The sequence below is a fragment of the Hypomesus transpacificus genome, chromosome 13, assembly GCF_021917145.1.
Source record: "Hypomesus transpacificus isolate Combined female chromosome 13, fHypTra1, whole genome shotgun sequence".
In the NCBI taxonomy this organism is placed as follows: Eukaryota; Metazoa; Chordata; class Actinopteri; order Osmeriformes; family Osmeridae; genus Hypomesus; species Hypomesus transpacificus.
This window is the reverse complement of record NC_061072.1, coordinates 8,936,152-8,950,088: the sequence shown is the minus strand read 5'-3', so window position 1 is coordinate 8,950,088 and position 13,937 is coordinate 8,936,152. Positions and strand designations below refer to the sequence as shown.

The following is a 13,937-nucleotide window of genomic DNA, read 5'->3' as shown; positions in this document are numbered from 1 at the left end:
CCCCTGTGAACACCTCTCTCTGCACACACAGCCGACTCCTCTGAGATGGTGGAGGGCATGTGGCTGGGCGTGACGGTGGCCAGCCAGAGACAGAAAGGCGGGGGACGTGTGCTGGTGAGAACCCTTTACCCCCCCCCCCCCCCCTGTCCAATCCCTGTGTTGACGGTTAAAAGCCAGAAATGTGACAGGCTTTAGATACTGTACGGTGATAAGGTTTGATATGCTTTATGTCAGTGGTTGTAGTTATGCCCTCTATTAGATCTACTTCCTGTTTGTGGCTGTTGCTGTACCTCTGTCAGATGTGTCAGTGACGGTTGCTCTGCCTCTGGGGTGCAGGCGTGTGGTCACCGCTATGTTAAGATGGTGGGAGGGGCCCCGGAGGAGCACAGGCGCATGGTGGGGAAGTGCTACGTCAGGGGGAACGACCTGACCTATGACCCCACAGACGGGTGGCAGACCTACAACTACCAGGTGTGCAACTCCAACTACAACGAGAACAGCGAGGGCTTGTGCAGCATGGGCATGTCCGCAGGCATCACGGACACCGACGTCTACTTCGGCACCGTGGGCAGCTACACGTGGCAAGGTGCGCACCGGGAGAATGGCATGAAAATGTATAGACAGATATGACACTCCTCCAGACACACGTTCTTATGAGGATTGGAATAAGCCACATCTTGATTGGTGTGGTTTCTTGTTATTATTCAGTAAAAGTGTGTTTCCATATTTATTTCTCCTTATGTAGGGAATGTTCACATCACTTGGAGAGACCATGATCTGGACATCCCCTTGGGCTCAGACTTTGGAGAGCTGACCAACAGAAACATTTACATGGGTACGTCTTGTTTACTATACTGCAGTACAAGGTTTGACAATCAGACTGTGCTAGTAAACTTGTTCGGTTGAAAACAACCTGTCAAATATAACCACTTCTCATACTGCATATACTGTATACATACTTCTTCAAATTTCTTATAGAGAGGGAACCAAAAATGAGGAACTATCACAGGAAGTCAACATTGACCTTTATGATAAAAGGTTTTTAGTTGTGACCCACTACTACTATCTATGGCTTGTCCCCAGTACCATCGCTGTAACTTGGGCCTGTTTTTACCCCAGGTTATTCTGTCCACGAGGACAAGAACCTGCTGAGTCGAATTGAAGACACGGTGGTAACGGGGTCTCCCAGAGACGAGTCCAAGGGCTCCGTGACTCTGGGGAGGAAAGACACAAAACTGGTGCCGGTGCTCGTCATCCCTGGGGAACAAGTGGGCTCGTACTTCGGGAACAGTCTGGCTGTTGCCGACCTCAACAATGATGAGTAGGTCCTCGAATATTTTGGGGAGAATTAATGTTATTCCTTTTTTCTGCATGCCATATTTCAGCCATCTGCTGCTTTCTGGCATTAAGTTCCTTATAATATACTACACTATTCTCTCTGACTGGAGAACAGAATGACTAGTTCTCCCTTGCATGCTGTTTTCTGATTATTTCAACCAATACATCATACGTTACCTGGACCACTCTCACTCTGGCCTGCCTGACTTGATGAAGGATTGATGGATTTTTAGCCTCTTTTCACCACACCAGAGATTCACTTTATCTTCTCACCACCAGAGATGTTTAAGCTTCATTACATCACGGCTGAGGCACGTTCTCTGTGCCATCCTTTCAATGCATGAATGAGACGTTAAACATTAGTTTTCATGATCTACCATCACATCAGAGAACTCGGGTTTAAAGACTGCACAGAGAGAAACACAATATGAAGAAAATACCATTAGAGTAGATACAGATCTGTGATACATCTGGCCCCAACTGGAAACATCTAGAGCATGAATGAGAGATCCTACTGTACTAACCTGTTATTAGTTATATTTATTTACTTTTAGTCATTTAGCAGACGCTCTTATCCAGAGCGACTCACAGTAAGTACAGGGACATTCCCCCCAGGGCAAGTAGGGTGGAGTGCCTTGCCCAAGAACACAACATCATTTGGCACGGCCAGGAATCAAACCGACAACCTACTGATTAATAGCCTGGTTCCCTAACCGCTCAGCCATCTGATTCCATTACTTATATTTATGTGCTTCTGCCTGCTTTCTGTTCAAGCTGGAACGACCTGATCGTAGGCGCACCGTTTTACTTTGACCGCAAGAAGGAGAAAGGAGGAGCAGTGTACGTCTATATGAACGAGAACGGATCCTTCCAGGAGAGCCCGACCCTCGTGCTGACTGGCCCCAGGGGGTCTGGGTTCGGCTTCGCTGTGGCAGCCATCGGTGATGTCAACCAAGATGGTTTCCAAGGTAACGTCACTACAGATCTTCACTAGAATAACAACAGCAATATACAGAGTCCATTCTACTGATGATTAGGATAAATGAACTAAAGACTCACTTTAGTGTATGGTAACATAAACTTGGATCAATGATCATCCACTTACTCACTTACTCAATTCAATATTACACGTGTGTTAGGGTAAGTTAACATGTCATGATATTAACTCAATTATTCAAGAGAAGTTTTATTGTAACTTATTTATTAAGAGAAGGTTCATTGCCTATACCTTAAAAAGCCCACTGAGTTTTAATCTCACAAAGAAACAATCTCATGGCAAGCGTGCGAGTGTGGTGCTGCCATCTAGTGTTCAGATGAACATCACAGCAATGTTGACTGATCTTAAAGTGTGTCAGAGATGAGCAGGGCCACACACCTTTTCCTCAGTTGACTGTTACTGAATGTTGAGCCCAATTAGTTAATTGAAACATTAATCTTATTGATTTTATAGATATTGCTGTTGGGGCACCATTCCATGAAAACGGAGAGGTTTACATATGGATGGGAAGCAAGAAAGGAATTTCAGGGGAAGCCTGTCAGGTATGAACCTTTCTTTCCCATAATGCTCAGCATTCCTCAGACATTCTCAGATCTCACATCTGCAATTGCACAAAATATGATTTAAACTAATTAGTTTTTTTTGTCATCTATTCAAACTATAATGTACAACCTTACTGAGAACCCAGATATCACACTGAAGCAGAAGGTGAAACGTTGAAAGAAAAACACACAACCTCATCTGTGATCCAGTCATTTTTATTTTATTTCATAAATCAAAAATATTTCACAGTCCTCAGTAGCAATAACTTACAACAAGGATGTAACTACATACAGAGTTTGGACTTTGGTCAAACAATTATTCTTGCAAAAACACAAACAATTGCTTAAGTATTGCCCTGCTCTATATCTTTACTATGGTTTGGCTTCACAAATTCTCAGACTATGGTTACCTGGCCGCTCATCGGTAGAATAACAGCACAGCTGCCTCTGAGATCGTCTTTGAGGCACTCCACATAGCATTTGTTCCATAGCCATCCCAGTCAAAGCCAGCGAAGTCACCACATTGACGTGGGGCACCTTCAGGGAAATGTCCTCCTCCTCCTATACAGTAGTGCTCAGTATGACATCCGGTTGGCTTGACCCCAGAGCAGATAGCCGAGGCTGCCCTTTCAGTATTTATGGGTCTGAAAGTGATAAATCCGGCCTCAAACTCTCTCCTTGACAAAGGACCATAAAATGCACTGGTTGATTGCTTGCTTCCATAGTCATACACTACTGGTATGGAGGGTCCTTTAGCACGACACGACCCAGCGTTGTACCGTACAGGGTAGCGCTTAAAGAGCTCATACAGGTTCCCCCCATACAAGGTGAGGAAGCGTCTCTCTGTGTGGTAGCGCAGGATGGAGGCCAGTTTCCAGTGGGTCCGAGGTGACCTGTTGGGGACGTGCCACACTGCCACATCTTCAGCCGCTTATATCCGACTCCACTCACATTCACGCCACATTCACATGCTCCCAGATATAATAATTAACAGAAATTAATAGCACAGTTACAGAAAGTTAATGTTTTATTGCGTTTGCTGGGAAAGACTGATACCAGGTCCAGACATCTCATGTTTTGTTTTGATCCACAAAAACGTGACTAACCCTCCTCTCTTTTAACGTTTTTGCTATAAGTGTTTCATCCACGTTGTCTACTTTATTGTGCTATTGTCTGTGTGACTGTAAAAAAACACAAACAATTGTAAAAACGTTTTCAAAAGTATTGTCCTGCTCCATATCTTGTTCCAGAGTTTTGATTCATTATAGTTGGGCTTCACTAAATCTCAGACTATGGTTACCGGGCTGCTCATCTGTAGAATAACAGCACAGCTGCCTCGGTGATCGTCTTTGAGGCACTGTGCTTTACATTGGTTCCATAGCCATCCCAATCAAAGGTTGGGAATGTTACCACACTGAAGTGGGGCACTTTGAGTGAAATGTCCTCCTCCTCCTATACAGTAGTGCTCAGTAGAGATCTCCTTGATCACACAACATTCACTTGATCCAAGATATAATAATTAACAGAAATCAATAGCACAGTTACAGGAAGTTAATGTTTTATTGCATTTGCTGGGAACGACTGATAAGAGGACCAGACATCTCACGTTTTGTTTTCATCCACAAAAACGTGACTTACCCTCCTCTTTTTTAACAAGTTTTTACCTAAGAGTTTCATCCACGTAGTGGTGTACTTTATTATAGTACTGTCAGTGTGACAGTAAAAAAACACAAACAATTGTAAAAACGTTTTAAAAAGTATTGTCTTGCTCCATATCTTATTCCAGAGTTATGATTCATTATGGTTGGGCTTCACTGAATCTCAGACTATGGTTACCAGGCTGCTCATCTGTAGAATAACAGCACAGCTGCCTCTGTGATCTCCTTTGAGGCACTACCGCCCAAATTTGTTCCATAGCCATCCGAGTCAAAGTAAGCAAAGTCACCACACTGAAGTGGGGCACTTTGAGGGAAATGTCCTCCTCTTCCTATACAGTAGTGCTCAGTTTGACATCCGGTTGGCTTGACCCCAGAGCAGATAGCCGAGGCTGCCTTTTCAGTATTTATGGCTCTGAAAGTGATAAATCCGGCCTCAAAGCCGGCCCTTGACGTAGGACCATAAAATTCTCTGGTCGATTGCTTGCTTCCGTAGTCGTACACTACTGGTATGGAGGGTCCTCTGTCACTGCATGACCCAACGTTGTACCGTACAGGGTAGCGCTTAAAGAGCTCATACAGGTTCCCCCCATACAAGGTGAGGAAGCGTCTCTCTGTGTGGTAGCGCAGGATGGAGGCCAGGTTCCAGTGGGCCAGAGGTGACCTGTTGGGGACGTGCCACACTGCCACATCTTCAGCCGCTATGTCGTAATAACCAGGGTTCTTAAAGTCATCAGAGGTGGCTCCCTCTACTGTCCCGAAGGTGGCGCTGTTGGCCCAGTTTCCATCCCCCTCTGGCAGGTTGGGGTTACTGCCCTGTTGGCTGGACCACCGGTCGCCTGTTGTGCACTTTCCATACATGTTGTTCTCGTGCACGCTCAACACCAGCGTCCAGCCTCCTCCCGCGGTGGTCATGTCACAGAAGGTTTGGTACACGGTCCCACTGGTGGTGGTCAGGTAGTACAGGCCATCCTCTTCCTCTGCATATCTCTCCTTGATCTCCTTACAGCTTCTGGCAATGTAGTGGGTTCTGTTTCTCAACTTCTCCAAATGAGTAAAGTCTGTCCTTCTCAGGACTGGACACTCTGAGAGTTCGCCGTCCGGTTGTATTTTGTTGTGTGATTCGGACTGGGACATCACAGCACAGGACACCTGCTGGGTCAGCAGCAGAGGAATGACCAGCCGCAGGAGAGGGTTGAAGCTCTTCATATCTACAGTGCGTCTGTTGTGTTCGCAGCCACACAAGTCTGTTTTCAGCTTGTTGAAATCTCTCCCCTTATGTCCGAGTTCACTCACATTCATGCTACATTCACATGATCCAAGATATAATTATTGACAGAAATCAACAACAGTTACAGGAAAGGATTTATATGTTTTATTGCGTTTTCTGGGAAAGTCTGATAAGAGGGCCTCACCCTCCTCTCTTTTTACTCTTTTAACAAGTCCACCTCCTGCTCCACCTCATGCTCTTCTTTATTGTACTACTGTCTGTGTGGGTTTTACAGCCATCCAAGTCACCTGCAACAAAGTCACAACCTTCTGTAGGTGGCTTTGAACATTTCAAGTGTCAGGCTCTTTGTCACCTTCCAAATGACCTCCCAAAAATAGAACAGTTACTGCAAGTACTGGAACCGTTTGGAAGTACCCTGAAGTCAGGTTTTCTGTATTTGTCTTCATTTCATGCTCTTTGCTGCCCCCTGTAGGTGATTAAGGGGAAGTCAGTGAGCAGTGGGTTTCAGACGTTTGGCTACTCCATCAATGGGGGCATAGACATGGATGAGAACAGGTACCCGGACATCGTAGTGGGTTCCCTGGACGATCGCATCGCTCTGCTCAGGTGAGGAAGTGGATGAGAGGGGGTTAGAGGTTCATGTTTGGTTCTAGGAACTCATATCCCGTCTGGATTGTGTGTGCCTGTGTCAAACACTCTGACTAGCCTCCATCTATACTGTAAGCCTTGACAGTTATGTATCTCTTCATCATTTCCAGAGCTCGTCCAGTTATCCACATCTCTAAGAACTTCACGGTGCAGCCAAAGATTGTTGACTCCAAGCAATGCCCACCAAGGGACAAACCTTGGTGAGAAATATCCTTTAGATTAAATGCTTCTGAAATGAAGCACTGAGTATTGTTTGATTCGTTTTCACACCAAACTAAATAGAATCTATGATAGATATCTTAAATGTAATTTAACAAGTTTCCAACCGTCATCTTCTGATGCCCTCTGTTTGTTTCCCAGTATCACAGTGACGGTGTGCTTCTCCTACACGCTCAGCACGGGAAATAAGGACTTGAAGAAGGATGTCAGTGAGTAAACCGGCTTTACGCATGATTACATTACATGTACATTTACATTTAGTCATTTAGCAGACGCTCTTATCCAGAGCGACTTACAGTAAGTACAGGGACATTCCCCCCGAGGCAAGTAGGGTGAAGTGCCTTGCCCAAGGACACAACGTCATTTTGCACGCCAGGGAATCGAACCAACAACCTTCTGATTAATAGTCCGACTCCGTAACCGCTCAGCCATCTGATCCCCGGCCTAGACCATTACCTCATAGATGTGCAGACACACACACAAACACGCAAAAGTATACCGACAATAACCGCGTTGTGCCATATTCTCCTGTTTCACAGCTGTGAACTACACGGTGAAGGCGGACATGGACCGTAGGAGCCCCAGGGTTCGATTCCTGGTCAACCAGGATGACTCGTACTCTGACCTCCTGACCTTGCCCTCCCCTACGCCCGTGTGCAGTGTGCTGGAGCTCATCGTCATGGTAACCGCTCGATAGCTCAAACACACACACACCTCCCTTTTTGGGAGGGTACAATGCTGAATTGGTGCCAAAAAAAAACACTTTAGCTGTTGTTCCTACAGGAGAACGTGAGGGACAAACTGGAGCCGGTGGTGTTCTCTCTCAGCATGTCTCTGCATGAGACCAAACCCAAAGCTAGGCGCTCCCTCCAGAACCTGGACTCCTTCCCCATCCTGAGCCACAGGCAGAAGGTCACGGAGAGAACTGAGGTGGGGGTCCCTTTCACTCAGCGTTTCAATGACACTCAGGTTCGCTTGGCCACGGGTGACATCTTTGAGTCTCTGTCTTCGTTTTCAGATCCACTTCCAGAAAGAGTGTGGCATAGACAACCAATGCAGCAGTAACCTTCAGCTGAAGGCTGTGTTTGCTAACGAGGTTAAAACACCTTACCCTAGGTGTGTGGACAGAACTGGAATCATGCATGCAGAATTTAATCGTAATTTATACAGCTTTTAAGATACTCTAATCTGTCACAAACAAATTCTGTGTGTGTGTGCGTATGGATGGCTGTGTGTGCACGTGTGTGTGTGTGCGTCCGTGCGTATGGATGTGCGTGTGCAGTAAGCAGAACCTGCAGGTTCTTCAGTATAGCAGTGATGTCAAGAAGGTGCTGTTGCTGGTGGAGGTGACCAACACACCCAGCCAGGGGAAGGTCGCCGAGGACGCTCACCAGGCCATGCTGAACATCACCATCCCTGACGTGCTGCGCTACTCTGGAGTCAGATCCCCGGTCGGTCCACACGGGGGCGGCAGAGAGCAGGGCCTGATGTTGGCTCGGGTGGATGAAACGTGAAGGAAAGCAAATGTAATGTTAACATCATGTGTGTGTGTGTGTGTGTGTGTGTGTGGTTAGGACCTTGATGTAGAATGCCGTGCAGAGGAAATTGTCTTGTGTGAACTAGGGAATCCATTGAGAAGTAATGAGAAGGTAAGAGCAAAGCTGTAACATGACTGTGTAGACATGTGCGAATTCACTTCATATGTAGTACTGTGTGTCTGTTGTGGGATGTGAATCTCTCTGGCGTCTTCCAGGTTTCACTGAAACTCATATTTGAGACTTCGGGTATTACGCTCTACACACAAGAGATTGAGTCTCGCTTACAGCTGTCCACGTAAGTCACTAAAGACAAATAACTACAGTACAACCTTAGCAAACAGACCAGAGTTTCTAAAACACAGAGATGTGTAACATTATTGTGGTTGTTTTTCTTCTCCAGGTTGAGTGAACAGAACGACTTGTTCCCTGTACCTGTGGTCCTGCTGATTGAGAACACCATCCTGACGTCCTTCTCAATGTAAACCTACACAAATTGCTTTCAGCAGTTACATTTACATATACCGATGCATATTTTTTACTTACTTGCAAAAACAAATCCACATCTCTCCTCCTCTCTTCTCCGCTGGCCAGAGAACAACCCCAGGTTCTGACCCAGTTCAGTGGCGAGGTCATGGGGGAGTCAGCCATGAACACCACAAGCGACATTGGCAGTCTTGTGGAGTACACCTTTAAGGTCAGGCATATGTCCACACGTGTGATACATTCTCACTGTTTACTTGGTTCTGCAAGTTCTCACTCCTTCAGATAATCAAGTCACACTCACTAACTGACTCTTGCCTTTAAATTTAGTCATTTAGCAGACAATCTTATCCAGAGTGATACTCTTATCGTTAGAGTTCGATACTTGTAAAAGAGTATCAAAGCTTGTCATGATGCAACCAAGCCCTTTAGATACCATATCACTGCATAGTATTATTTGACAAGGACAGACTTGACTTGACATAAACATGACAGAGCTTTACTCCTCCCCGCCACCAGGTGAAGGTGTTGGGTCAGCCTCTGGGCAGCATGGGGATGCTGGCGCTGGAGTTTGATTGGCCCTTGGAGGTGACCAATGGGAAGTGGCTGCTGTACCTGACTGAGATCATCACCAAGGGAACGGCAGAGAGCCGTTGTGTGCCTCCTGGGGATATTGTCAACTTCCTCAACCTCACTGTGAGGAGTCTTTCTCTTTTTCTTTCTTTCTTTCTCTTTCTTTCTTTCTTTCTTTCTTTCTCTTTTTCTTTCTTTCTTTCTCAAATGAACGCTGGTTATTAAAATGCTGTTGAGTTTTCCCTTCCTCTCTTGTGAGCTGTTTCTCCTGTCTTTCCCCTCTCAATCTCTTCCTCCTCCCGTGTCCACATCTCTTCCCGCAGCTGTCCAACAGGAGAAGCAAGCGGCCCAGGAGGGAGGTGGAGGAAGAGGCCTTCCGGCCCCAGATCCTGGAGCCTCAGGCGGCCATCACTGTGCTGTCTCCTCGCAAGGAGACCTTCCTGCTGGTGAGGGCCCTGACCCACAGCACTCACCACCCCAACACAGAGCAAAGGAAATCTCAAGATGGTGGGATGGATGGTTAGAGGGGTGGATGGATGTGTAGATGGACAAATGGATGCGTGGATTGATGGATGAATACATGGCTGGCTGGATGGATGTATGGACGGATGGATAGATGGAAGGGGGGGGGGTGGTAGAGTAGTGGTTCGAGGGACGGGTTAGAGCGTTTTTAAACATGCGAACAGAGGAATGGAGCGGTCAGGTGTGTAGGAACATCCACATGAAGTGTCCCCCTCTGTCTGTGTCTGTGAAGGACTGCTCCCTGAACACGGCTCGCTGTGTGACCTTCAGCTGCCCTCTGACCAACATGTCCCAGTCTGCCCAGGTCACAGTCAGGTCACGCGTGTGGAACAGCACCATGCTGGAGGTAAAAGGTCATTGACTGCAGCAGAAACAGGCGGATTACCAATTAATGGACATGTACTGTGGTGTGCTGACTGTCGGTGTGTGTGTGTGTGTGTGTGTGTGTGTGTGTGTGTGTGTGTGCGTGTGCGTGTAGGACTATGCCAATTCTTTAAGAGTGACAGTGAAGGGGAAGGCCACTCTGAAGCTGATAACAGACAAACCCACCATAAAGATGAAAGATGAAACCAGAGAGGTAAGTGAGGATGAAGATGATGAAGATGATGATGACAGACGTTACAGGTACTGATCATTAATGTTGTTTGTTTTTTTCTTGACCCCCCCCTCCCCCTTAGTTTGGCCTGAACATTGATCCAGTCCTGGGGGAGGAGACTCCGTACGAGGTCCCCATGTGGATCATCATCGTTGCCGCGGTAGCCGGGATCCTGTTGTTGGGGGTCATCAGCCTGATCCTGTGGAAGGTGAGAGGAAGTGACACGTCCTCTGACGTGTCTAGAAACACCCCGGGTTTCATTCCAGGTGTCGATTCTACCACTGTACTGTAGCTACGTGGGTCAAAGAGACTGTTCTAGAACCTGGCTCGTCCTGCTGCATATCTATCCACCAGTCTAACACCCCCATCCCCCGCCCCCTCCCTCAGTGTGGCTTCTTCAGGAGGGCCAGCAGGAGGGAGATGTATGAGGCCAAAGGCCAGAAGGCTGAGATGAAGATCCAGCCCTCTGAGACAGAGAGGCTGACTGAGGACTACTGAGACCAGCAGGCCGCGCACCAGCACAGGCCGCTTGGGCTCCTGGGTAATGGAGTTTATGTGGACCGGGGTGGACTTTTCCCACTTCCTTGTTGCTACTGACTTTTTGTTTTTGTTGAACTAATAGCATTTTTCCTACTTTTCTAGGCTGCGACTAACTTGTACGCTTTTGTTTTGTTTCCTCTCTCTGCTCTGCTCTGCTCCTTGACTAGCTGTAGGGTGTTTTTCAGTCTTCTGGTGGTTGGTTTACTGATTCTCCTGACTGATCCTGACAGTCTTCTGTTGTTGTTCTGTTCGTTCCCTCCTTACTAAACTAACGATTTCTTGGCTCAATATTTTAAAGTGCTACAGTGTTGTGAACCTACAATCCTTAATGCCAGTATGACTGATTTTAACACCTGGTTAAAACGTTTCCTTCAGCTTGGCTTCTTCAGACGGGCCATCTACTACAGGATCATGCCAAAGTACAATGGGGTCAAGATCCGCCGGGAGGAACGCTACCAGTTAGAGTACCAGTTCAACATGGGCTTCATGCCTGAAGACCCACAGAAGAAGTACTGGATCACCAGCTGGACTGAGATGCAACAATACTACTACTGAACCTCTCAACCCCTTCACCTTTGAACCCTGAACTCTTAAACCTGATGAAAGAGAAGAATGGGCTTGTCCCAGGTTGGATTAAAAAAAAAATATGGACCAACTGTAAATAGGTTGATCGTGGAACTTTTTTCATTTTGTTAACAAGTCCTAGTACATTTTCATCAAAACGTGTTGTCTCTTGTTCTGAGTGCAATATGCCATTGTTCTATTCTGAGGATCAGGATGTTTAAAGTATTTTGGTGAAAGCAGTGTTGTATGTTGTTAAAACATCCCATATTGGTTGTAAATGTTTTCCATTTGTTGTGTACTGTACTTGTATGTACTGGAATTGACATATTGGTGTATATTTAGTTTTATTTTAATTTCTAAAATGCATTTTAAGATCTCAAATCCTAATGACATTTAGAAGCAGCACCAGATTTTCTCCCAAAAAGGTCAATCCGTTAATTTAAATCATTTGGGATTGTAAATGTCATTATTTTCTTCTCCTAGTATTTACAGTTTTGATCCATGTTGGTTGTAGGTAACAATGTCACACAGACCTAGAATTATATTTTGGGAGATATTTTTAGCAAGTTAAACGCTAAACTAGCAATGGTCATGCATTAACCAATGACAACAGAATAACATGAGTGCCTTACAAGTGATTAGCTCAGTATTGATATCTAAATGCTTACTGTAAGTCGCTCTGGATAAGAGCGTCTGCTAAATGACTAAATGTAAATGATGATGTTGCTACCACATGAGATGCCTGATAGTAACTCCCAGCCTGGCCGTGAGCTAACGAGCACACGGGGGAAGGCTTGACGGAGACCAAGAGGACAGTGACTGAAGACAGAGGTGATTACACTCCCACTCCCACCACTGCCGTTGGTTAATCGATGGAACACAATCCTGTACGTAGAAAAGGCATAGAGAGAGAATGACAGAACGTTGCCACCTGACACGGAGTGGTCTCAGCAGCTAACGTTGCAGATGTCCCCTTCTGGAATCACCCCCAGAGACCTTTTTAGGAATAGAATAGCATAGTCTAGTTAACGTGGTCCATCGCTTGTCCAACATGGTGGTGGGATGGTTGGAGTGCACTTGAATTGTCTGTGGCCGACAGGAGATGTGCTTCACTAAATTATTATTTATTACACTGTACTGTGTGAGTACTGCAGTTACGTACCTGCGTGGCTAGTTACCATGGTCACCCTGAGGGAGTCGCAACACTGGATGAAATATAAAGACCGTCTGCCATGAGATTACATCATTTTAGTGCACAGACACTAAATATGGTGATGTTGAAATCTAAACTCTTGACTCTTTAAAGTAAAGAAATGTGGATTTGTAATTTGATGACATTTTGTTAATTTTGGTTTGGGCTTGGTTTCTATATCTAGTTGTAGGTCCCAGAGAAAGACTAGTCTGTTAATGGGCTTCACTGTACCACTGGAAATCACTTAGTCCAGTCTTTGTCTGGAAATCCACTAAGATATATAATCATCTTTACAGTTCGTTACCTTGTGTACGATTGATACAAGACTGTTTAAATTAATAAATGTTTCCTGATTTGAAATGTGCATTTTTTTTAATACAATGCCACACTTTTGTGTTTTGTACGTTTTTGGTGTTTCTCTCTTCACTGTGTTTTCGTATGTTTGTACAATTCACGATGCGACCTTGGAAGTCATCCTAGAACAACACAAAGCTCTGAACGACAGGCACCAAGCCCAGATGCCTCGCCTCTCAGGTAGTCACCTGAGCTGCTCTACCTGAGTCACCTGAGCTGCTCTACCTGAGTCACCTGAGGTGCTCTACCTGAGTCACCTGAGGTGCTCTACCTGGGTCACCTGAGCTGCTCTACCTGAGTCACCTGAGGTGCTCTACCTGGGTCACCTGAGGTGTTCTACCTGGGTCACCTGAGGTGCTCTACCTGGGTCACCTGAGGTGTTCTACCTGGGTCACCTGAGGTGCTCTACCTGGTTCACCTGAGGTGTTCTACCTGGGTCACCTGAGCTGCTCTACCTGAGTCACCTGAGGTGTTCTACCTGGGTCACCTGAGCTGCTCTACCTGAGTCACCTGAGGTGTTCTACCTGGGTCACCTGAGGTGTTCTACCTGGGTCACCTGAGGTGTTCTACCTGGGTCACCTGAGCTGCTCTACCTGGGTCACCTGAGGTGTTCTACCTGAGTCACCTGAGGTGTTCTACCTGGGGAGCGTGTCTTTGTAGTCTGCAAGTCTGCACCCTTGGCTCTACAGACCTTTTACTGACTAAATGAGTTTGGAAGGTGTGTGTGTGTGGGGGGGGGGGGGGGGGCTGCTGCGTCAAGGCACTAGCTCTCCTCTGCTACACTGTGGGTTTCTTTTATACTGTGCTGTTTCAGTGTAATTAAACAGTTTCTAAGAAGTCCATTGTTCTGCTTTGATAGTTGTGTGCTTGTTTGAGTCATTGTGCAGAACTGCTTCGTGCGTTGCGTCTAATCGAGCCCAACCCCTGATAGCACTTGTCAATACAGCGT

At 46.2% G+C, this 13,937-nt stretch overlaps 2 protein-coding genes across 3 annotated transcripts in view; one reads left to right on the top strand and one right to left on the bottom strand.

Moving 5' to 3' along the window:
* itga3b (integrin, alpha 3b) overlaps nt 1–13,821 on the top strand; it is a 28,993-nt gene extending 15,172 nt beyond the window's left edge. Inside the window, exons 3-26 of the mRNA XM_047031624.1 lie at nt 32–114; nt 337–586; nt 746–835; nt 1,120–1,321; nt 2,113–2,306; nt 2,789–2,877; nt 6,236–6,369; nt 6,522–6,611; nt 6,772–6,839; nt 7,170–7,312; nt 7,414–7,560; nt 7,649–7,746; nt 7,913–8,081; nt 8,205–8,279; nt 8,384–8,463; nt 8,569–8,646; nt 8,760–8,862; nt 9,168–9,344; nt 9,545–9,667; nt 9,976–10,089; nt 10,222–10,320; nt 10,421–10,546; nt 10,726–10,879; nt 11,254–13,821. Coding sequence (XP_046887580.1) covers nt 32–114; nt 337–586; nt 746–835; nt 1,120–1,321; nt 2,113–2,306; nt 2,789–2,877; nt 6,236–6,369; nt 6,522–6,611; nt 6,772–6,839; nt 7,170–7,312; nt 7,414–7,560; nt 7,649–7,746; nt 7,913–8,081; nt 8,205–8,279; nt 8,384–8,463; nt 8,569–8,646; nt 8,760–8,862; nt 9,168–9,344; nt 9,545–9,667; nt 9,976–10,089; nt 10,222–10,320; nt 10,421–10,546; nt 10,726–10,836 — 2,843 coding nt within the window. The 3' untranslated portion in view covers nt 10,837–10,879; nt 11,254–13,821. The remainder of the gene's footprint in view (nt 1–31; nt 115–336; nt 587–745; nt 836–1,119; nt 1,322–2,112; nt 2,307–2,788; nt 2,878–6,235; nt 6,370–6,521; nt 6,612–6,771; nt 6,840–7,169; nt 7,313–7,413; nt 7,561–7,648; nt 7,747–7,912; nt 8,082–8,204; nt 8,280–8,383; nt 8,464–8,568; nt 8,647–8,759; nt 8,863–9,167; nt 9,345–9,544; nt 9,668–9,975; nt 10,090–10,221; nt 10,321–10,420; nt 10,547–10,725; nt 10,880–11,253) is intronic.
* Nucleotides 3,078–6,196, bottom strand: LOC124475214 (intelectin-like). 2 transcript variants are annotated; one of them, XM_047031627.1, is made up of 2 exons: nt 5,225–6,195; nt 3,078–3,798 (listed from the first exon to the last, which is right to left on the bottom strand). In XM_047031627.1, exons 1-2 carry the CDS (start codon nt 5,832–5,834, stop codon nt 3,296–3,298), a joined length of 1,113 nt encoding a protein of 370 aa, XP_046887583.1. In that variant the 5' UTR covers nt 5,835–6,195; the 3' UTR covers nt 3,078–3,295. The 2 variants fall into 2 exon arrangements, with proteins under 2 accessions (XP_046887583.1, XP_046887582.1); XM_047031626.1 differs by lacking the exon at nt 3,078–3,798 and having other exon boundaries at nt 3,817–6,196.
* Nucleotides 13,822–13,937: the final 116 nt, after the last annotated feature.